Consider the following 24551-nt stretch of genomic DNA (forward strand, 5'->3'; position numbering starts at 1 on the left):
CATCCTTCACGGTCAACATGTATACATTTACTTTTTAGTTCCGTTTCATTCTATTTTGAGATGTTTATATTTGTTTATTTTCGTCTCTTTTTTTTCACATAACGTGCAATGCAATGTTTTAACACGCTGCTGTTATAAAATACATTTTCCAATTTGGGATCAATAAAGTGAATCTCATTAATTTAGCATGTTCAGGGGATCACTAAAAGTGCACAAGAAGGATTTAAAATAGGTATTCAAATCATCCAGAGTTGCAATTTCCCCACATTTTACATTATTGTGGAAATCCCAAAGTGCTGACAAGGGAGATGCACCTTTATTTAATCAAATCGCTGCCATCCAACCGGTGTTGACAGAACCAAATGCCATGGCGTCATGAAGCGATACTTTCCTGTCCTTCAGGTTTCCCTGGCAGATAGAGAGCTCATTATTGGCCTCTGGCTGTATCAATAGAGCCCGAGGCAGACAGACAAGGCTGTGCATGATTCACATTATTGTTAGGGAGTGGTGTCTCAATAACACACTGAAACACTAGTCTGTCCCTGAACACAACAGAGCTGTCCGACAAACACCCAATCACACTACAGAACATAAGAATGTGCACACTGATGAATTCACACAGACACCTTATAAAACACACACACACACACACACACACACACACACACACACACACACACACACACACACACACACACACACACACACACACACACACACACACACACACACACACACACACACACACACACACACACACACACACACACACACACACACACACACACACACACACACACACACACACACACACACACACACACACACACACACACACAGCTCCACTTTCATGAACAACTCAGCAGAGAGGGTTTCTGCAGCCAAAGTCATCTATGGGATTCTTTGTTTTGCTCCATTAGGACTTTTCCCCCTCCTCTCCCCCCCCCCATCCTTCTCTTACTCTGTGCAATTTCCTGCAGCCCTTCTTTCCCTCTCTTTCTCACTCCTCCACCTCTCATTTCTAACCAACTCTCGAGGTGTCAGGTTTCTACAGCTGGTTCACATTAGCGCCCCCATCTCACGCACACCCCTCCCTCCTTCTCTCTCTCTCTGTACCCCTTCTCTCCTTCGTCCTCCTCCTCCTCCTCCTCGTCTACCTCATGCTGACCTCTGCCTGTCCTGGCTGGCTGTGGGGGCTTCAATGAGCAGAGAGGGGTGTGTTGATTTTTACTCACTCATGTAATGTCTCCCCCCTCCTTCATTCCTAATTCTTATGTCCGGAGCTTCCATACTTTCTCCTCCCATTCCAAATCCCTAATTCCCCCTTTCTCTTGTGCTAATTCTCTCCTCCTACCTCTTCACCTTCCTCTCCTCAAAAACAACCCTGCCGCCCGCTCCTCCTCCTCTTCCTCCTCCTCCTCCAGCAACTATTCTAGTCTCGGCAACGCTTAATAACTTCATGATGCTCTCCCCCTGCGGCCATCACACAGACACAGTGTGAGAGTTGTGGGAGAGCATGAACCAGCTCACATTTCAATCCCTGGATCATTCCACGGCTTGGCGAGAGCATAGGTGGCCTATTGACTGTACTCAAGTCCTGTGTGTGCATGCGTAAGCGTCACAATTCAAGTGCAAAACACGTTACTGGCTTTGCTGTTGCTTGAATGCCTTTAGGTTTGGTGGTGAAGATAAATGAGAGACTAAAAAAAGAATCCTTTGCTTACCATAGCAATTCTATCTGCAAGATGTCTGGTAGATTACTTTAGGAGATCTGCCATGACGACAGTTCCTAACACTCCATCACAGCAAGAACTCGCCAGAATTATAATCAAGAACACATGCTTTTGTTTTGAAACAACAGTCAAGGGCTGGGGCGATATGCTTGAAATCAATTTCACATCTTCCCAACATTTTGTTATAAATCCCACGGTACGGTAAATCTATGCATAATCACAAAGAAAATAATCAATCAATCTAGTGTTCAAAGCAACACACTTTGAAAGTCATTATGATGTGAAACTCAAAATCAAGAACTTTTCGACAGACATTGTGTGGCCTGGTTGGTTGAGATGAGTGTTTGCTGTCATATCAGAACTACATGGAGCACAAAGAGGCTTTGGACTTGTTTGACCTCAAAGCTGAACAAAGGAGCTCCCAGAACTAGTTTGATTGTTCTCATATACAATATATATCTGGATAGCAAGTTCAACCAGCATGTGCCGCTATCTCTTCTACCTCGACTCAGAAAAACATGTTTTCCCTTACGCTTCAAATAAAGACCTGAAATGTATTTGCGCTTGTGTAACTTCAGTTAAGTGTTTTCTTTTACTGAAGCACTATTTTCTCTCCTCTAATGTGTTTCACCGGGGGCGGGCTTTCAAACACACTTGTTGATCTCTCCACTGAGATAAGTAGCTGTTTTCACAATGTACGACTGGAAGCACGTACATTCAGGCTGAAATTCACCTGTGGGGTTCTGTCTGGAGACGCGACACTCAAAGTAAGAGTAGAAGAGCTATGAGTAGAGACAAGTCTGCTCACCGCTTGGCTATTTTATGCAGTGTAAAAAAATGCCATAGGCTTAAGCTAATAGCGGTGACGAGCCAGTTGACTTACAGAGGCATTGATGCTGTAAGTATTGAAACTTGACCTAAAGCATAAAAGTAATGCAGAGAAGATCAAGAGATCAAGAGTGCCACGTGTGTGGGAATCTCTTCTACTCTGTCTCCGTTGCAACTTTCAAATATTAACAGTCATAAGTGGCCAATCCAAGAGGAGTATGCAAAATACTGACCAAATTCAAATAGGTTTCTCAATAATGCCACTGCCTTAACCGAAGCACTACATCCAGGAAGAGCACAAGAAATACAGATATCACAGAGAGACGGAAAGTTCTGCCAGATATCTCTCTCTACAATCGCAGTGTAGTGTGTTGTTAGGTCTGCAAATGGTGTTCAGGCAGCGGAGAACCATTGAGGCCCATACATGCCGGAGTAGAGAAAGGGCTTTACATTGGAACATTGAAATGCACCTAAAGATAGAAGTCCAATTATGGTGCATGGCAGAATATGAATGGATTCCTTAAAAAGCCATTGCAGTTTTAGATGGAAGGAGTTTTGTGGCACACACAACCCGGCATAGTATCGTTCTAATGTTCTAACAGTGAAGCAGAGGCAGCAGACATCTCTTCACAGAGGACGCGTGCAGAAGGAAGTTTGAGAGTGATGACAAAAATGCATAGAATTAAAGTCAAACTGTTAAGCTGAAAAGAAAAAGGAAGGCGGCATGTAAGAAACTGAAAAGTAATGATAGAGTGAGACATGCAGAGAGAAAAGCATCAGTGTGGGCAGAATAAAGGCGTGCAGGGCAGGGTGGAGTCCAAATGAGGGACGTGTGGTCAAATCTCAGGCAGTGTTTAGAAACATGGTGCTCAGCACAGGACCCATTCTCTCTCTCTCAGCGCTCCATCTGCCTGCTTCACTATCTTGTTCTGTCATTATCCGCTTTTTTCGGTTGTTTAATGTGGAATCTCCAACAGAAGCTCGGTCAGCGGTTTCTTTTTTTTTTTTAAAGAATTGTAGTATAAAATAAAATAAAAATAGTGCCATGACTTAACTTGAAGACACTAGTAGTGGATTTACTCCTAGCTCATTTGTAACACAGTGTGGTATTACTTAGTTGTGTTGTTTGAGGGTCAGGCCCACTGGCACACGACCACATGGGATATAACAATCTCCTTTTGAGTGTCTTTTATGATCGCCTAAAGTTGACTCAAACCTAATTAAAATGGAAGTGATAATAGTTGCTTTACTTTGTTGACTGATTTGAATGAAGATGTGCTAAACCCTCACACTGGTCGGACACACTATGGTGCCCGTATGGAGCACATGTGACCTAGTGACAGAACTGAGGTGCTTTTGCCCCCACGGTGTCAATGTCAGTGTGTGACAGATGGCCACTTGTCACCTTACTGTATGTGGGTTTATGGTCTGGTTGCCACATTCCCCACCCTTTTGTTAGGCTTCCTCTTTCAGTGAGCCGGTTTGAATCTCCAAGCAGCCTGATGTGCATCTGCATGTTTGTTTGTTTTACCCTTTTGTTTGTTTATGTGAGCCTGTCTTTTACCGTGGTGATGCTTAAAAGAGAGGGTCAAATCTCAGTGACCCTTGACAGAAGCATGTGTTATTACTGGTGCTGAAAGGATCAGTCCATTCATTAAATGACAGGTAATTAAATGGCAATTATGAAGGTATTTACACACAAACACCCTCAGGGTCGGAGAAACTGGGATCACCATTTTTTATAAATCAAACAATTGATTCATCTGAAGATGTATTTGATGAATCAATTACAAAGTAGCACTAAAAAGCAGTCTTGCCATACTACATACATTAGACATGTGATTTCAAATGATTTTGTACCATTCTTTTTTATAACCATATCTATGTATAGAAATGTCGAAAGCTAGGGCAGACAACAAATAAAAAACACATCAGAAACCTTGCTTAATTCGTCAATTGACTTACAACAAACCATTAGATGTAGAAAAAGTCCTTTTGTCCATTGATGTTCTACACATCGACTCTCAGGTGGTGCCTACAAACAGCTCGGGTGCTGCAGGAAAGCTTCATAAATACATATACCCAGGGGTCTTAGACACACACTCAAGACACACATATGACTTTTCCATGACCACCGTATTTAAACTGTATATGACACGACTTCTCTGAACTGCAGGACTCTCAGCATGTGAATTCGCCCTGAGCTCAAGGTGCCGCTGAGAGACACACACAGAGAGAGAACATACACACTTGTATTCACAAAGAAACTCTTATCAGTGTGGCTCCTGTCCAAACCACATGTACACGGGTGTTTGCTGGGCTGTGGGAAGGAGATAAGTCTTTTAAGGGTAAGAGCGGGAAATCACTGCCGGTGCTTCAAACTCCTACTCCATTGTTTGTTGACTTTAGTCTGGGTCATGTGCCTAACACATTTTCTTTTTAAATCAGAGAGGAGTGGTTGATTTTAATCATTTTCTCCCATCCTTTTCTTCAGAATCAGAATCAGAAACGGGTTTATTGCCAGGTAGGTAGACACGTACAAGGAATGGAACTTGGTGTCGTGATGCATACATAAAAGTAAAACAAGAATGAAAAAACACAGATAGAGAACTATTTTAAGAACGCTATAGTATCATTCATGTCTGTCATCCTCCCACTTTGAAGATGAAAATGAAATATACAATTTATATATAATCAAAACATATAATATATATGATTCTGAAATGAGCCTATATGAGTACTTTTGGTACTTTAAGTTTATTTAGATGCCAATACTTTTGACTTTAGTAACATTTGAAATACAGGACTTCACATTGCATCAGAATATACCTACAATGGTATTTCTACTTTTTACTTAAGTTCAAGATCTGAGTTCTTTTTCCAACTCTGTAACAGTTAGCTTTCTTTGAGGCACAATGTGACAACTCGTAATGTTAAGCAAACCTCTGCAAAGACACAGGTAAATGAGAGGCCACAGGTACGACTAAAACAATGAAGGGGAAAAAAAGAACCTGACAATAATGGGGTTGTGGGAGGTGGATTAAGGACCTGGGGAGTTGTCCAGAGGCATCTAAATCTCCGAAGCAGAGGGAGGGGCAGAGGCATGGATGGATGAGTGACAGCTTGATGAAGGAGGCGTAGCAAGAGGGAAATTACAATCCTCTTTCTGCTCTGCTTCTCCCTCGTCGACCCCCCCTCACTGCTCTCATCATTAAGGAGTTGTGCTCCGAGGCATTCCTACTCAAGTTACCTGAAAAGAGAAATCCCCTTTCATTCGGCCCTTTCTCTTCCTCTGTCTACCCTGCAGGCAAATTCTAGCTGTCAGATCAAACAGGCAGCAGGTCTACACAACACAGAGACTCTCTCCCCTTTATTCTTAAGAAAACGTATTTTTTTAAACAAATATAAAAAAGGCATGACAGGGATTGCAAGAGAAAACGAGAGGGAGGGGGTAAAAGGCATCGAGAGGAAGGGAGTTAATCAGTCTGCACCATGGCCCAAAAGCAGACAAAGAGATCTTGTTCTGGAGGGAAATAGGGTTTGGACAACGCCGTGTGCGTAGCTTCACTGTAGCTTCGACTGCTCAGGTATTCAGGCAGTGAGTCCGACTCCATGTTAGTGTCAGTAATCTTCCTTGGCCCAAAAACAAGACCCCTGTTTGTATTATCTAAGCCAAAGGTTCATTAGAAAACATTCAGGAGTCTTTTTAGCAATCAGTTACAAACACACATATTTGGCAAACGTGTGACAGGCTGAAGTTCCCACAGAAACACACTTTCTCACACTCAGAGCTGGTGGCTTGCAGTGGCACCGGTTAGACGGCTTTCCTCCACCCTGTTAGTCAGCTCGTCGACCTATCCCATGCACTTTAAAGTCACCCACATGTTTCATGTAAGAAAAAGAGAGACACCTGAGCTTCGGTTGCAAAACCCATTTTCTTTTATATTTGTCATTGTCTTAGTAGTCTATCTTACTCATTTGCATGCAGACATCTTAACAACGTTTCCTTTTTCACCTTTCCCTTTCCTTTTCTGTCTTAAATGAAAAAAGTGTTAAAGCCTACGATAGAAAAAGTCTCTAAAATGAATTCAAAGTTGTAAAACAGAGACATGCACAATATGTTGTGTTGTGTTTTCCAAGATGTATAGGAACTCTGCAGAAGAGGCAGGAGCCAATTTGCACAGAAGCTCATTCTGTTGCCAACCAAAACAGGGCCTCTTCTCCACTGCGTGCAGCGGGTTTCATTAGGAACATCAAAAACATACAACTGCTGAATAGACATTATTTTTAAAGTTTTTAGTTAAACTGAAACAAAGTAAGTTACATGGTTAAATGTCTCGTGCTTTTTTTGGCACGGGCTAATGTAACGGTAAAAACAGATAGAACTGTCCATCAGTTGTCCTTAGTGTTCTCATATTAAATGTTTCATTACACAGTTCTGTGCAGTCGGACGCCATGCGTACACAATTAGGCTGGTCAGGGCTAAAAGGGCAGAGCGACTGTTTACTTACAATCGGCTGCCTTTAAATGCACTGAGGAGACTAACAAACACATCATTTGATTTTTACACAATGAGCCTTTTGACCAGCACAGTGCAGATGGCCCCAGACAGAGGCAAGTGCGTGCGTTTGTGTAGTTGTAAATGTTTGCATGTGAAGAGGAAAAACTAAATATTTAATTGGTCTAACAGTAGTCCTGCGCTCTGTCAGCTGATTCTCCTAAACTGAGAGAGTCCTCTTTGTGTGCCTTCAGGGCTCCGAAGTGTATCTTTTATCTTCAATATCATCATTTAATACATAGAAAATAAAACCCACTGACTTCAGAAATGGAGACAGTTTGGCTGGCGAGAGCATGAGTAAATACAGCCGATAGTCTCACCTTTCTTGAAAAAGAAAAATGACTCATTACCTTGAAAAAACAAACATGTCACATTATTATAAATGTCATCGAGGTCAAAGTAATATGAACAGCAAATAAATGAAACCGTAGAGGATGTGGTGAAAGCTTAAACAGCAAATGAGACGCATGCCAGCAGGTACTGGCATGAAGCCAAAGCTCTGCTGTACGTCTGTCTCCCCATGGTAGCAACACACCTGTGAATTAGGGTGTGATTTTTGATGAGGACCTGTTATTTTAAAGTCATCTATCCAAGAAAATCAAATTATTTTCCATCCATCAAATACATTTCAAGTGAGCCGTCCTTGAAAATGTCCGGCTCCTAGCCTGTGTTTCATCACATATTCATTAACCTGCACACGCACGACACTCTAGTCCAAACGCAGCGAGACGATGGACCAAGTTGACGTAATGCGTCTACGTTCTCTCACACACATAGCCCCCTTTGCACCTGCAGTGCAACCTGACCTTCAATTAAACATAGGGGGGATGTCAAACAACTGATTAAGGAATGTGCATTCTCCTTCACTTTTTTACAGAAATAGCAGTGTTGAAATTCCAAAAGCTCTGGGAACAGACACACAGTGCGATTCACAGCACTTTTAATGAAACATGAGCAGGTTCATGAACCAGCTATGGTGTGTTTTCGTAGGGAATTTGGCTTGGGAGTGGCAATGCAATTATAAAGATAGCTCCGTCTTAATTACTAACTAGGCTAAGCTGTCAGAAAGTGGAAGGCATAGATCAAAACAGGCCACTGCTCTCCTTTACACTACCACACGTTTCCCTTAATGATCTGATTGCACCACCGATAGTAGAATTGCCTTCCTTGCAGGTTATTTCAAGTTTCCACCACATCCTGCCGTGTGCCAAGAAAGTCTACACTCACGTGATTAGCCTACTTTTTTGTTTTTAATCATCCAACCACGTTTTTCCTCATGAATTACACTGAGGTTATTTTCTCATGTAATAACATTATCTTGTCATTGTCTCCGTATTCCTAAGATACAACAAATCAGTGGGCAGTAAAAATGTGTTCGTAACCCAAGAAGGCAAGTTATAAAACCCCGGATATGTCCTCAATGACATCTTGGAGGTGGAAATGTGTGTATTGGTATTGTTCCCAGTACTGCTGTACTTTGTCAGACAGAGCAGTCTTTTATTGCCTCTTTCGTGTCTGAGCAAAACCTCATGGTCCCATGGACAGGCCAGGGTAGATCGAGAAACCCTTTTTCTGTTCTGGTTTTCACATCCAACAATCTCCGTATCAGCGGATTCTATTTCAGCGATCACATTTGTGTTGGGATCACAGCATGTATTAAACTAAACTGACCCAGATAGTCGATCTTACCTGCAGTATTCGGTTCCATTTTTGAAGGTCAGACATGTAGCGTTGTTAACACAAGGTTCCTTATCGTTCAAACACTGCAGCGCTGTAAGAGACAAGAGACCAGTTAGAAAGAGGCATTTTATCAGCTTAACAATTAAAACATTGGATAATACTTGTTGTGTGTGACATTTGATTGCAGGTAAATATAGAGACATGGTAACAATTCAAGATTTTTTTTATTAAACCATTCACAGAAATATCTGCCTTCACACACTTAAAAAGATCTATTTTGAAGTGTGTGGTGTTATGTTGTAAGGCTGAACGATTAATCAATTTTAAATCGAAATTTGAAATGATGCGATTATCAAATCGCAAAGCCTGCGATTTTTTTTCCCAATTTTTTTTCTCTTGTGTGTCAGTCATCCACACCAATCAGAAGTGCTGTGCTCCACATGTACCAGCCATTGTTAACCAATCAGAAGTGGCCCATGATAGTAGGTGATAGACAGATTGATCCAATCACCTGCCAAGTATTTTTGAAAGTGCCTGCCCTTTCCAAATGGCTTCCAATGGAGCTTTCCTAGATGGTTTGGTGAAACAAACCATCTGAGTCAGGTTAGTAATGCTCCATCACATGTTAATCTATTACAGGATGAATCTTAAACTGAAGCTTGACTTTAAAGCAACCCAACGGAAGTTTCATGTAAGTTTAGTTATTTCACTCGTAGCTCGGGCTGCGGGGGTGCTAGAGACGGGAGTATGTTGATACGACCTTCCTAGCCGGAGTTATGGCCGCATTTTACAATAAACTTACGTTGGGTCGCTTAAAAACAAATATCGCAATTCGAATCGCAATATCTGTCAGAAAAATCGCAATTAGATTTTTTCCCAAAATCGTGCAGCCCTATTATGTTGTATTGACACAGAGATATCATGATGAGGATGAACGCCTTCAACATCTGCCAACAAAAAAGAAAATGACTGATGTGTAATTTATCAAAAGATGTCCCTGTTTAACTTTAAGAAATCTGGCACTGCTCAGAATGCAATCAGGATTTCCCCTGAGGAAATTGGTAAGCCTAGGTGGTAAGATCCCCCCCCACACACACAGACACACACACCCAGTCCAACTGAGGGAAACCTCCTACAAGTTCTTTCCTCCATCACATCATCCTTACACAGATAATGCAGAGACCTCGCCACCTATCTTACCAACCAGCTTGAAATCAGCGTGCGGTCACAGGGCGGCCGGATGGGCAGACAGACAGAAATGAGCATGACGACATCAACAAAGCCCAACTATCCCACTGCGAATGAAACACTCATAGCCAGACACTCCAGCTATTGTGCGGCCCGCCAGAGACACATGGCTGAAGAAATCTTCACGCAAACCATGCCAGCCAAACATGAAGTGTCGGGTGTTCTTAGTCTGACTGGGGTATGGTAGCCAGATAAAGACGCTACTGTTAAGGGTGTGATTAATTAAGGAAAGCCTCTATTAATAATTATGGTTTAAATGTTGCTATTTTAACATTTCATTCCAATCACAGTCACACATCTGTATGAATCCCCACTCAGCAAAAGAGATCTCTTTGTACAAAATATGAGGGCAGGTCAGCTGATTTCCAAGAAACGCCAACAATGTCTTCACAAAACAGTCATTGCATTACAGGAAGTGCTCTCAGAAATAGTGTTACTTCCTGCGCCTAGATTAATCAGAGTCTCTCAAGCAGAGGAGCCTTTCTGAAGACACTTTTACTTTTATGAATCCTACTTGATATGATTTCCTGGAGCTTTAAACCACACAGTTTTTTAGTGCTCAACATTCAGGCGGCAGTCTGTGTAAGAGAGAGCGAGGGAAGACTATTGGAGCCAGGCTGACAGACATAGTTCATTAGACATGGGGATACCATACATAAACCACTGTGAAATTCATAATCCCACAAGCATGCACACACACGCATGCCTCTATGTGCACTGCACAGACATCCACTGTAATAAAGTACTAACTGATATTGGGCTACTGCTGCAGTGCAAGACACCACAGAAAGGACTGTGCTATTTTGGTACTATTTCTGTACCGAGACATACGGTATGCACGCTCGCTACAAGTCAACACACGAAAATCATATGCACATGATAACAAATATGGGCTCAGAACAGTCTCATAATACACACATGCACACAGAAGGATGGACACTTGTATTTCATGATCCGCAAAAGGATCCACACTTGTGTTTTTCAATGCACACACAAATGTGTTCCGTTTCATATACATGTAAATAAAATCCAAATACAGAAAAAAGTTTTAAATGTGTATTTTTGATCCACACATTTGTTTTCCGTTTAAAACCTCTGAACCTGCAAACACAAACCGCTTTCTGTGCACGGATCGCTGTGCATTGATGTGTGGGTTTTTTGAGACTCCCCTGACGGTCACCCGATTCGTACTTGTAATTTTTTCTATCTATAGCCAATCACATGAGCACGTCCCCACGAGGGTAGATTTATTACGTTCATGACGTAGAGCTTCATGTACGCATTATGCGCAGTCCGGAGCTGACAGGTCCATGGAGCCTGCCTGCAGGCGCTGATCTCAGGACACCTCCACTCTCAGTACATTGCCTTTCCGAACAGGAAATGCACGCAAATACAAGCCTTTATATTATTAAGGTACAGCGCCACTTGCCGAACCAATGATGAATGCTTGTGTGTTCACAAAAACGGCGGGCAAAACCGTTTTAAATGTGTGTTTCCTGTAAGGCGAATACAGCTGCTTTATTTATGTCTGTATGAAGTTGTTGTGAGTGTGGAGGGAGCAGCTACAGGTTAGCTTAGCCTGATCGATCAGTGCACTACGAAGCCAGTTCTAGACAGTGAACTGTCAACGGGGGGAGCCCCTCCGGTCATTATCGGCCGATATTCACTCTAAATAGTTTGATCGGTGCTCTCTATAAAGGCCGATCAGGAGAGCTGGATCTGATCGATATGGACATAAACGCGAGAGAGAGACCAGATCAGCTGCTGAGTCTGACAGAGACATGCAGCTCTGCATGATCACCTGAAGCTCCGCCCTCTGTTTAGCGAGCTGACCGGACTGCGCAAAATGCGTATATGAAGTGTCATGAACGCAAGAAATTATAGCCTCGTGGGGGCGCGCTCATGTGATTGGCTTAGACTGAAGGAGACATCTGATTGGCTATAGATGAGAGAAATTACAAGTACGAATCGGGTGACCGTCAGGGGAGTCTCAAAAAACCCACACACGAATGCACAGCGATCTGTGCACAGAAAGCGGTTTGTGTTTGCAGGTTCAGGGGATTTAAACGGAAAACAAATATGTGTGGATCAAAAATACATATGTAAAACTTTTTTCTGTGATTGGATTTTATTTACATGTATATGGAACGGAAGACATTTGTGTGCGCATTTAAAAACACAAGTGTGGATCATGAAATAGAAGTGTGTATCCTTCGGTTTGCATGTGTGTATTATGAGACTGTTCTGAGCCCATAAACAAAAAGCAGACAGCAGACAATCCACACATATGCGGTTAGTCCTGTGACCCAAACAAACTTTCACTTTTGTTTTTCATCATGTTTTAGTCCAAATTTAATGCAAAATCTGCTTTAGAAAAAGAAAATCATAGAGGACAGAAAATGTGATTACGAAACATTTTGATAACACACTCTAGAGGCTAGAGTATGACAGGATTTGATTCATCTAGAAGCAAGCTAAAAAATGCAAAAACAGCAATAATTTCTAAGTTCTTCTGAGGGGAAGAGAAAGGCTGGGAAGAGCAATGCATAAGGCAGAGGGAGTGAAAAATGGAAGCATGAAAGCACAGACCGGAAAAAGTTACTCTCATCCCCCGACTGGTTTGACGAGCTTCCCATGCACGCTGTCAACATGCCAGACGCAATGATCTTACCAGATTTGGGACAGCCTGCCTGCTAGGGCTGAACGATTCATCGATTTTAAATGGAAACCGCCATTTGAAATGATGCAATTATCAAAGCCTGCGATTTATTTAAAAACTTTTTTTCCTTCTTGTGTGTCAGTCATCCACACCAAACAGAAGTGCTGTGCTCCACATGTACCAGTCATTGTTAACCAATCAGAAGATGATAGACAGATTGATCCAATCACCTGCCAAGTATTTTTGAAAGTGCCTGCCCTTTCCAAATGGCTTCCAATGGAGCTTTCCTAGATGGTTTGGTGAAACAAACCATCTGAGTCAGGTTAGTAATGCTCCATCACATGTTTCTATTACAGGATGAATCTTAAACTGAAGCTTGACTTTAAAGCAACCCAACGGAAGTTTCATGTAAATGTAGTTCTTTCACTCGTAGCTCGGGCTGCGGGGGTGCTAGAGACGGGAGCACGTTGACACGACCTTCCTAGCCAGATATATGGCCGCATTTTACAATAAACTTCCGTTGGGTCGCTTAAAAACAAATATCGCAAATCGAATCGAAATATCTGTCGGAAAGATCGCAATTAGATTATTTCCGAAATCGTGCACACACACACACACACACACACACACACACACACACACACACACACACACACACACACACACACACACACACACACACACACACACACACACACACACACACACACACACACACACACACACACACACACACACACACACACACACACACACACACACACACACACACACACACACACACACACACACACACACACACACACACACACACACACACACACAGATTTAAAACGGTCACAAATTCCCCGACTGGAAGTTTGGAAAAAGGTTTTGCAATCTCTAAGTAAAACAAACAGAATGTTCACACACATTAAAGTGACTGAGCACCACTGTATTGGGATCCAGACATGTCTCACCAACATTGTATCCTCTCTACATGGCTGTTCTCACACATCACTATCAATGGACCACGGACAGGAACATTTCCCAGGAATGAGAGCCTTGATAAGACCCAATCGACAAAGTCAACAGTGAAACCAGGGGTTGAGTTAGACTTTCTCTTTGTCTGGCATTTTGACGGACAGGGTCGTTAAAGTTCCGTTATAGTCTAAATTACATTTAATTCCAAAATGTTCCCAATACTAATAGCATTTCATTTAAATTGTTTTAATAACTACTATACAAAAAAAGCTTTTAAATAATGCATCCATGCAGGCAGCGTAGTAAGAACACATGGTTACGTGCCCAACGTTTTTTACCCTTCCTGTTGAAAACCCTACATTCCTTTCCTCACTCACTACCACCGCATCTTATAGCTTTGTGTGTGTGTGTAAAGGTAATGGGGGGGAAATAGGTTTAAGTGGAAACAAAAGCAGAACAAAAGCAGGAGATTAACAACGTCTGCAGTGTGGTGGGACAGGGAGGAGATCTGTGTGTGTGATCCCTGCTGATGGGAGCCGTTAAAATGCCATTATGAAGAATCTATAAACATATGTCTTAGCCCTTTTCTAGAACTCCATTATAATAGTAACTTTCTTTGTAAAGCCCTTTTTAAAAACATAGAAAAAAGTGCTTCTGGGAACAAGAACAAAATAGACATAAAATGTATACAATGAATACTAAAAAGTTAACAGATCCGCTATGAGTTTCAGTATGTAGATTTGTCAAAGAAAAACGATTAACTGTGTTGCCGCATGGAAAATCAGAGAGGTTGCACAAGCTTTAGTTTTAGCTATGTTTCCATCCACCTGGTTTTATGTAAATTCAAAAAGGAAAGCAGAAAAGTGTACGTCACAAAGCCCCCTGTCTGATTCCAGGCGGGGGCCCTTGTTATATGTCAGCCCCCTCTCTATCAGCACACTTGACAGTAGCACCACAAGCTACATAAGGATCACGGGGGACTTCTCAATTTAAAAAAAAGGGTTGCCTGCTTATCTAAGAAGCACAAACGAAATGCAACGATAAGCCGTGTAGCTCTTGACAACTTGAAACTAAGAGACAACAGTGGCTTTTTTTCCTTGGCAAGCTAGCTCAAGAGTTATGAGTTACATAAGCAAAGGTTGTGAACACTTGGCTTTCTATCAGTAAAGCAATCAGTCATCTAACGTTCACCTGGCATAATGTAACCCAGCCCCAAGGGATCAAACCGGGAATACACTTTGTAGTTTAAAGACTAATGAGGAAAAGCCGAAACATCTAAATGCATGGTAAAAATGTCTGTTTGTTAAATACTTCAGTTTATGAGAGATTACCTACAAACCGGATGACAATGTTTTGACTCAATACTAGCATTATCAGGTGAGAATAAAGCAGGCTGCTGTTGGTATTTATTTTAAGCAGCAATGTTTTCAAAGTAGAGCTTCTTTTTTTTTTTTTTTTAAACATTTGCTTTCCCTTTATCTAACGTGTTACTTTCTATTACTACAGAACTGAGATGTCCCTGTTGCAAGAGGACGACCTTAGTTATCGTGAACTGCGGTGAACAGCAGAAACCACGACTACTTTTGGATACGTGGTGACGTCATTTCCAGGTAGAAATAAGTTACCATTCCCCTGTTTTTGAAACTGGGTTATTTTTTTGAGAATCTGTAAAAAAAAAACGAAAAAGCGAAACCTTAGGTGTGAGTACATTTACATTGAAAAAAATCACAGCCCCAAACGCCGAGACAGAAAAAAGAAAGTCAGGCTGTTGTGGTCAGATGGCACTACGCAGGTTCCTCCCACAGCACTTGCCACTGCTTTGTCACCGACACCACTGGGGGTCCCTAAAGGGATCCAGCCATGTCATGAGGAGAAAAAAAAAAGAATGTCAAAGAGGTAGAAAAGAGGAGGGGTGAGGGAGGGAGGGAGATAGACGGGCTTAGGAGCTAATAGCTGAGGATTGAGATGTGGAAGTAATTATGAACCTACAGACAAAGACTACACACGAACGGGTGTCCCTGAGCCCTGGCACACATCCATACAGCGGAGGGCAGGAAGTTGTTCGCACTGAGTGAGGAAGTAACCCCATTTCCTGGAATTGCTGTACAAGCCTCTATATCCAGCAGGCCAAACAGTCGTCATGGTAACTTGCAATAAAATACCCTTAGCTCAGCATGCGAGGAGGGAGAAGAGGCTCAAACTAAACACTGTTACCCTGAGGGAAGCTTTACAGGCCCACACAAACAGCAGAGCAGAGGCACCGAGCAGCAGCTTGAAAGATTTAGTCTCCCAGGTCAGATTCAATTTGGAGGGTTGTGACATATTTTATGAAACAGAGCCGTGCCAACAGAAACAGCAGAAGGGTGTGATTAAAAAGGGATGTCTCGAGTTCATCTCCCGGATCTTTATCGGGCGGGATCAGGACATTTTTAAACCTAACATAAGCTGCATTATTAAACCTGATCCATTTCCGATCCTTTGTTTAATGTAACCCACTTCACTCCTGGTACACCGGCTGTCAAACACGCATGACGGAAAAGCTGGAAATTCAGGAGTAAACCACAGATTAGATGTCAAGCTGCCAGCAGTTTCTGTTCATGAAAGTCAAATTAAGATGGAGGACAAAGTTCTTCAGTGGGACAGCCCCAGTAATTACCCTCCCAACCGAGGTGGTCGCCATGCTGTTGTAATCACTTGGAACATTTGGGAGAGTCTCATCTAAAAGGGCTGCTGCCTCTCTGTGTGTGTGTGTGTGTGTGTATGTGTATGTGTATGTGTATGTGTATGTGTATGTGTATGTGTATGTGTGTGTGTGTGTGTGTGTGTGTGTGTGTGTGTGTGTGTGTGTGTGTGTGTGTGTGTGTGTGTGTGTGTGTGTGTGTGTGTTTTTTTAATATGGCGTAATAGCAGGCAGGCTGTCCCAAATCTGGTAAGATCATTGCGTCTGGCATGTGTGTTGGACAAAGAGAAAAAAAAGACAGACAGCCAGAAGTAGGGAGAGCAGACCAGGCGAGGCATTTGTAGGGACTTTCCCTTGCTCATTCATATCCTAACTTTGTTCCGTCTCAAATCTTTTTTTGTTATGAGAAAAAACCAAACCATGAGGACTATTGCGCAGACATGTCCAAATACTAATGTTGTCACCCTACTCAAAAGTATGGCTTTGATATTATACCTGCCTCTTGATACTTGATACTGAAACAATACAACGGCGACTCATGCACATCTACATGTCATACATTTCATGAGATGACACCGGCATGTCTGCAGAATATTCTAATCACTGACCACAGGAGAGTCAACATGGTATCACCACTGTCTCAGTATTGTTTTGATATTATGAATTCACTACATCATGGTGCAAAGTTAAACTCCCTTTCATTGAGTCAAACAAACATTTCATAATGCAAAATACCTCTTCTCTCTCCTCGCCCTTATTTTTTCTTTCTTTAGATGCTGAAGTTAAATAAAACAGCCTTTATCAGAGCAAGGATTGAATAACATCACCAGAGCATAGTCAATGTTTTTCTATGCATTGCAACGTTTAAAAAAATAAATACTATAGTCCATTTGAACCGTTAGACCGCTTATCCCATATTCATTCATGCCGCACATGTAACCCAGCACTCACTGCAAAGTTAAATTCAAATGCATAATATCTTGCAAATATAAAAATAACTCAATAAGCCAGTCTAGATCTTGACTGTAAGCCATTTGAATGTTCCCCACGCCTCAGTTTAATTGCTTAGTTTCCCTCCATTTGATCTGTACTTAAATAATCTCATATTACTGTTTGACATAACTTTAGACGACACCACCAAATACATTAAAAAAAGGTTTGTCCTAAGGCATTCATTCGTTTTCGACTGTTAAAAAGGGGGGAATAACACTACAAATCCCCCCATAACTACTGTGTGTCTTTAACCAAATCACCCACAGGCTATTTTGCTATTTCTTCTTATAACATTGAATATAATAACTTATTTCTTTACCTCAATTCACTCCAACTCCAAAACCTCTGTCTAGACATGTCCTCTATCCACATCCATGTACTAAGATGATGCTGATGATGATATGCCCCAAACTTCTCCTGGTTGTAAAATAGGCCTAAACTAATAATGTGACCCATTACAGAGCACTTTCTTCTCCTACCTGGAGTGCTCTGCTCGGTTCATTACTCCGTGCGCCCTGCCTGCCTGTCTCCAGGATTACGGGGCTGTGTTGGTCGAGGAATGCAGGCCGCAGTAATTCCCTGTTAATTTGCTAACCTGTTCAACAGTGCAGACACAACGCTCTGTAATCCCCTCGACCTTCACAGCCACGACCACCACCTCCTAACTGTGCATGTGGTTCATGTGGGCATGCACCTAGATTCATTCACTTTTTGACTGGTATTTATTTAATGCGTGTGGATCAAAGAACAAAGTGGTTGAGCATGCACTGCGGCCGCATTAGCATTGCAAAGGAAAATGTTAAAAGGCCCGTTACTATCACTTCCACTCCGTCTCATATGCATTTTAACTTCCAGATCTTAATCACAGTAGGCCTTTAGATTTCCATCTATTCTAAGAGTAAATGGTTAGAGGCACACATGCATGTTTTGTGCATAATGGTCAGTGGTGTGTAAGTAAATTTACTCAAGTACCATACTTAAGTACAATATTGAGGGACTTTGAGTTGAATACTATTTTACTACTACTAGTATTGAGTACTTTCACTCCACTACATTTATTTAATACCTTAAGCTAATTTGGATCAATGATAGCAAAATATGATCAACACTTAATTAAAATAAGCTTCATCTGTACCAGCTTTGATAACACTAATATTTATATTCAAATAAGGCCAATCTGCATAATGACTACTTTCACTTTTTATACTTTAGGTATGTTTTGATGCCAATGCTTTTTTTACTTGAGTAACATTTTGATTGCAGACTTTTAACAGAGTATTCCTACACTCTGGTACTTTTACTTTTACTTAAGTACAAGATCTGAGTACTTCTCCCACCTCTGATAGTGGTACAAACACACATGCAAGAGCTCAGTACTGACGCATACAGTTCCACACATTATTTACTAACTCGCTCTCCCACTTCAAGCAACAAGTACAGGACGGAAACATAGCGGAGGCCTGGCATTTTAACTACCCTACTAATCAAAAGGGTGGGGCAGGCTGAACTGAATATAACCTGAAACATGAGCATGTAAAAGCAATGGTTTACAAAATGATCTTACTGAGAGTTCAGGGAGATCACACGAAGAGATAAGGAAGGAGCTACTTGGTGAGTTATGGGGATTTTACAGAGATGTTTTAAAGCCACATTAATACAATGATGCAGTGGGAAGGACTGGGGGTAATTAAATAACGCAGTGTTGTGGGTATCTCAATAAATAGCTTTGTCTTCAGAGCACATGGCGAAGCATGGTGCGGATAAATCACATTTCACACCAGGCTACAGCTTGGGTCAGATGCAAGTAAATCATGGGCGGCACAATAGTTGGCCTTTGTCCGTTTGTATCCTCGATGCAACACGCGCAAATAGATACACTCACGCATGTCAGCTGTGTGCGGTTAGCACTGAGCAAAAATATGCAACCATCCACATGCCCACGCCACAGAAGTAACACTATGTCGTGTGCGAGACAGAGGGATCCTACGCTTCCTAAAGAATCAGATTCACAATCAGCTACCACACTGTCTAGCAAAGTATTACCAACCGTGTTGCTGTATCCCAACACAGGGGCTTCATTGCACTTTACAGGCCTTAGACTATTATTATTAAAGTCAACAAGCATTTCAAACTAAGATTTTAAGAAGGTTTTAGTGCAATAAGTAAAGTAAATCACAGTAACTTATCAGCAAATGTCAATGTGACCCTTACGAATGAGTCACATGTCGCTTTTGCAGTCAGAGCTAAGTAACACAGAGCAAAACAGAAAATACAAACACTATCATTTACTTCAGCCAATAAAAGCTTCATTTCCACTGTCTCTCAGGCTACAATAACATGTTTCAGCTGTTGCCGTTTCGTGCAAAGTTGCAGTTATAATAAGCATTTCCACAGCACCACTTCCCAGCATGGGCTCATTGTTGTGGCCCTGCTCAAGAGTCAGGTCAAATGTTCCTCCCCAACTGAGCTGGGATGTAATTAATTGATTGGCTTAACATGTGTTACTTTTAGCAGAAAAACGTTTTTAGCGTTTTTATGGTGAAGAAGCTAGAGGAAGTGCAGCTGTATTCGTCACAGCGGTTAGCAGATGACTCCCTACTTCTTATAGTATTTTAGAAATATTAGTCTATGTAGTAAAATACAGACATTTTGTATCTGTTTGTTGGTGAATCATTTAGAAAACAAGAAATGGTCAAACCAACTGATTAAATAAAATGCTGGAGCTCATGCAGTATGGGTTAACCTCAAACCTCCTCTCATGTCATTAAAGGTAAACACCTTCCTCCGTGCCATCCTGCCATATGGAAAAGCACTGCCTTCGCCACAAGAACATTATAGCTCAGTGTGTGCAGAATATCAGGATGTTAAGCTTTAGCGGGAAAATGATAGGTGAGGAAATCATGGTGCTTAAAGTGAGTGTGTGTGTGTGTGTGTGTGTGTGTGTGTGTGTGTGTGTGTGTGTGTGTGTGTGTGTGTGTGTGTGTGTGAGGCTGAAGAGAGGGAGGGAGGGAGGGAGGGAGGAATGTCAAACACCAACAACATTCCACTGCCTCTCCTTGCACTGCCTGCAGCCCTTTCATATTGTCTTTTCCTCTTTTGTGTAACTGCACTGTTCACAAGTCACCTAGCATGGATGAAAAAACGTGAGAAAGAATAGCAAGGCCGCATGCATGCATCAACCCTGAGATAAAAATGAAGAAAATGAAAAACACTTGAGATGAAATCAGTTTCATTGCCTTGGCACCCTCATGGAAAGGCAACAAGAAGGCTACAATTTGTCCTATTGAGCATTTACCAGAGCAAAGCACACATAGGAATGGAATTAGAATTACTCTATAATTGGGAATAACACTGATCCCCATACATACACTGAGCACTTGCTCTCTAATTTAGAGCTTTCTTAATTGTTTCTTCAAACAGCTTTACCCTCATTTCAAACTTAATAATGGAAAACACAAACATGTACACTGTCATTCAAATGATTTTTTAACGTGCTTTTCTATATTAGCATATTGCAACTAAAATGCAAGAGAACCTTTGATCCTTTTAAGTAAATCCTAATCTACAGTGAGTGTGGGTCTAAGTATCTTAAAACATGCTATTGGGCTCCAATTAGTGGACACTAATTAGTACTTACTAAAAGACTGCACTAGAAAGTAAACCAGTACCCCTGCATTATGCTATGCTAGTACTTAGCTTAAGGCTGCTGTAGAAAGTAAACCAGTTATCCTGTTGAATACATGGACACTGCTACCAATGCTATGACACATGAACAGTACATGTGCCGGGTAAAGGATAAGGAGTACTTAGGTAATCTTTAAGATTATCACAAATATTTCTTTATTTTCCCACACGTTACTTTAACATAGGTGTGAGAATTTACCCAAAATGCTTTACTGCAGGGTGGTCTTAACACTTTTAACTGGCATATTTTTATGAAAGGAAACATGTGTTGGCTCCATCATGAAAGTTAACCATACAAATATTGGTGATTATTTTCCTTGTAAACTCCACATTGTTGCCTCTCCTCTATCACTGTCAGATCTCTTAATTCAGCAGGGCAGACTAAACATGGTTAAGTGTCCATTTTGAATTCTTTCTCTTGCTCTCGCTGTTCAACATCTGGGCAGCGGTGTGTGACTCAGACTGAACACTTAGTAGTAATAGGTCACAGTATCATATTAACCAGACCTTATCCATTTGCATTAAACAAGGGGCGAAGTAGGGAACAATGCAGATCATACTAGTTGTTTTTAAACTGTGTGAAAATGCTCCAGGACTAAAAAACCAAATTTAATAGTAGTGATAATATAGAAAAATGCCCCAAAATGAAGTTACTAAAGATGACTATAACAGTGAAGTGTGAAACCTGTATAGAAACGTGACCCGTGGTACAATTTCGTGGTACTTGTATACTTGAGCATTTCTACTCCACTAAAATTCAGAGGTCAATAGTGTACTTTTACTTTGAAGTATACAAAGTAATACAACTTAGTTGCACCTTTACCAGCTGTGATAAACACATTAATGCATCAATAATTATAATCCAAACATATCATATATATTTTTCTGAAAAGGGCCAATCTGCATAATGAGTACTTTTACTTTTGGTACTCAAAGTATATTTTGAATCTAATACTTTTGTACTTTTACTTGAGTCACATTTTGATTGCAGGACTTTTACTTATAACAGAGTATTCCTGGTACTTCGACTTTTACTCAAAGATCTGAGTACTTCAGTATTTCCATTTTATACTTCTACTTCACTACACTTAAATGGGAAATAATGTTTATTTACTCCACTTCTAGAAGTACCTGATTTCTATTACTTGTTTTGATTTTGTTCCCACTTTATTCAAGATCATACATGGACATCTTAAACCCTGGATACAAAAAAGTCCAATATTTGTTCAATACATAATTAGTTTGAATTGCTTTTTGTTCCTAATGCTTCTAATAGTGCTCATATATTGTTTAAGTTCTTGGTAAACATTTTCAAAATTACGTTTGGAGTCAGCCCATCTCTTTTTATGGATATGAAATATCCCTAAAAATAAAATTAACTGCACAAAAAATACAAGTCCGCAACCTTACTATCAGCTTTGAAGTGTATACACATGTATCTATCCTGGGGTTGTACTTGTAGTCCCTAAAATACTTCAGTACACAATCTGAGTACTTCTCCCACCTCTGTAACGTCACAGTGAAGTGATGCTATGTCTGCCCCGTGTACCGCAGATGCAGAGGCAACAAAACGTGACACATTTTAAGATATTAGACAACTTGGATAAACAGGTTTATCCAAATCAAACACTTACCCAGAGAGAGGTGAATAAAGCAGAAGACCACGGCTAGGGATTTGACCGAGGAGACACCGGGAAGCTGCTCCATATTTTCTGTAAAATCCACATAAGGTCGCCAGCCCAAAGTTGAGCGGTCTCCCGGGACGTTGGTTCTCAAAAACTCTCGTTGAAAATGTATCACAAGCAATAAAAGGGCAAACAAGTACCGGTAGTGCTAAACTAACACATGTCCGTAAGTTTTTTTACATGTGTTCAACGGGTCGTCATGTTTGAAACCGCTTTAAAATACAAAATGTAACTCGCGGTAGTCACACACGGAGTCGAAAAGTCGTCCACCTCTCTACGCTCACCAGTCACTGGAGTCACTGAGAGTGAAGAACTACAAACATGTATCCTTCCGCTGAAGTCAACGGGGATCTACTTTGGCTTTGAAAAGATGGTAGAAAGTTAAAAACGTTATATCTTGATTACAGTGATTGATACATATTCAAAGGTTTTGTATTACTCGATATAATATTCCATGTTATCCCGGACACAACCGAAAAACACACAAGACGTAAGTTTCCTTTCTCTGTGTCGCCACGGCGGAGGAATTTGTTTTCTCATTTTTCTACTTCTCGGAGCCTGGTATGACTCAAAATTAACCCGTTCAATGATTGTCTTTTTTTTCTCCTACCATGAACTGCACGTTTTTTCCCCGATATGTCTTTGAACTCCCACTCTTTATTCGCTTATTTTCGTTTTGATGGTTCAGGTCAGAGGCGTTTTCAGGTAATGTATGGCCATGAGAATCTTGACTGTGAAAGACTGCAGACAGAAAGGTCGGTAAACAATGACTTTCAGGGATCTTTAAAAAACTAACTTTGCATGTGTGTTTGAGGGACCATACAACGTGATTTTGGTACTGTGAATCATGCATTTAAAAGCATAGACAGGTATAAAGGTTGACTTGCTCCAGCTTTTTAATCAGTGTTAATGCAGTTTACATGCAGGTTTTAGGTAAATCACGACTTCTCCATGTGCAGATATAATTCAAGATCTGCAGTAGTCCATGAGTTTGATGGGCTATTTTGGTGGGAAGATGTTAAAAAAAATGTGATAAAGGGAAATCTTAAAAATTGAATTGTGAGAACAATCGGTTTTCAAATGATAGTGATGTCATTATTTTCCAGAAGGAGTAGGCTACTTTACCATGAATATAGGTTTTTATTTTTTTCTCCTTAGAGACCAAACTTGGTCAACAGAAAAGTAATCGGCAACAATTTAGATTTTTGTCAATAATTTATTTGATCGATTTTCAAGCGAAAAAAGCCAAATATAATTTGGCAGCAACCACAAATATGAACATTTTCTGTAAAAAAAAAATCGTAATGATAACCAAAGTTAACAATATAATGTTGTGCTCTGGGAAATAATAATATTTTTTACAAAAAATGTTTATTATCAAGGTAAAAGTATCTTTCTGTTAATCAATACAGTTGCAGCTCCAGTTAGAATACAGGGATTAATGCTGACCAGAAGCAACGTTTTTAATCACATCATCTGTTTTTTTCTGGAGAGTAAGGTCAGCTTCACTTCTAACAACCAACAGACAAGTAAACCCCAACGCTGCCCTTTAAACTCCCTTACTCAAAGAGACACACTCACACTGGCTTCATAAACTGTTATAGATCACAGTAATCCCAAACTAATTATCCCTTATCAGCCTGAATGATCCAGGTGTAAATCACAGGCTCATCACAACAACAAGACCACGTCTCATCCCAGTGATTTGTTTGTCTCTACACCCCATTAGAGAAACATTGCAGAGTCTCCTGCTGCTGCGACCGTTCCTCTGTCCTCTATTCAACCCTGCTGAAAAGCCTGGGACTGGGGGGAGCAAATTGATCTCCTCAGGGGTCCGTAC

The 24551-nt window shown here is 41.0% G+C and overlaps 1 protein-coding gene across 1 annotated transcript in view; it reads right to left on the reverse strand.

Moving 5' to 3' along the window:
• The window catches only part of notch2 (notch receptor 2), a 52652-nt gene extending 29640 nt beyond the window's left edge, over positions 1 to 23012 (reverse strand). Inside the window, exons 1-2 of the mRNA XM_079691942.1 lie at positions 22661 to 23012; positions 8809 to 8890 (exon numbers count right to left, since the gene is read on the reverse strand). Coding sequence (XP_079548068.1) covers positions 8809 to 8890; positions 22661 to 22733 — 155 coding nt within the window. The 5' untranslated portion in view covers positions 22734 to 23012. The remainder of the gene's footprint in view (positions 1 to 8808; positions 8891 to 22660) is intronic.
• Between the last annotated feature and the right edge of the window lie 1539 nt (positions 23013 to 24551).

This window comes from Notothenia rossii (assembly GCF_949606895.1).
Source record: "Notothenia rossii genome assembly, chromosome: 1".
Lineage (NCBI taxonomy): Eukaryota > Metazoa > Chordata > Actinopteri > Perciformes > Nototheniidae > Notothenia > Notothenia rossii.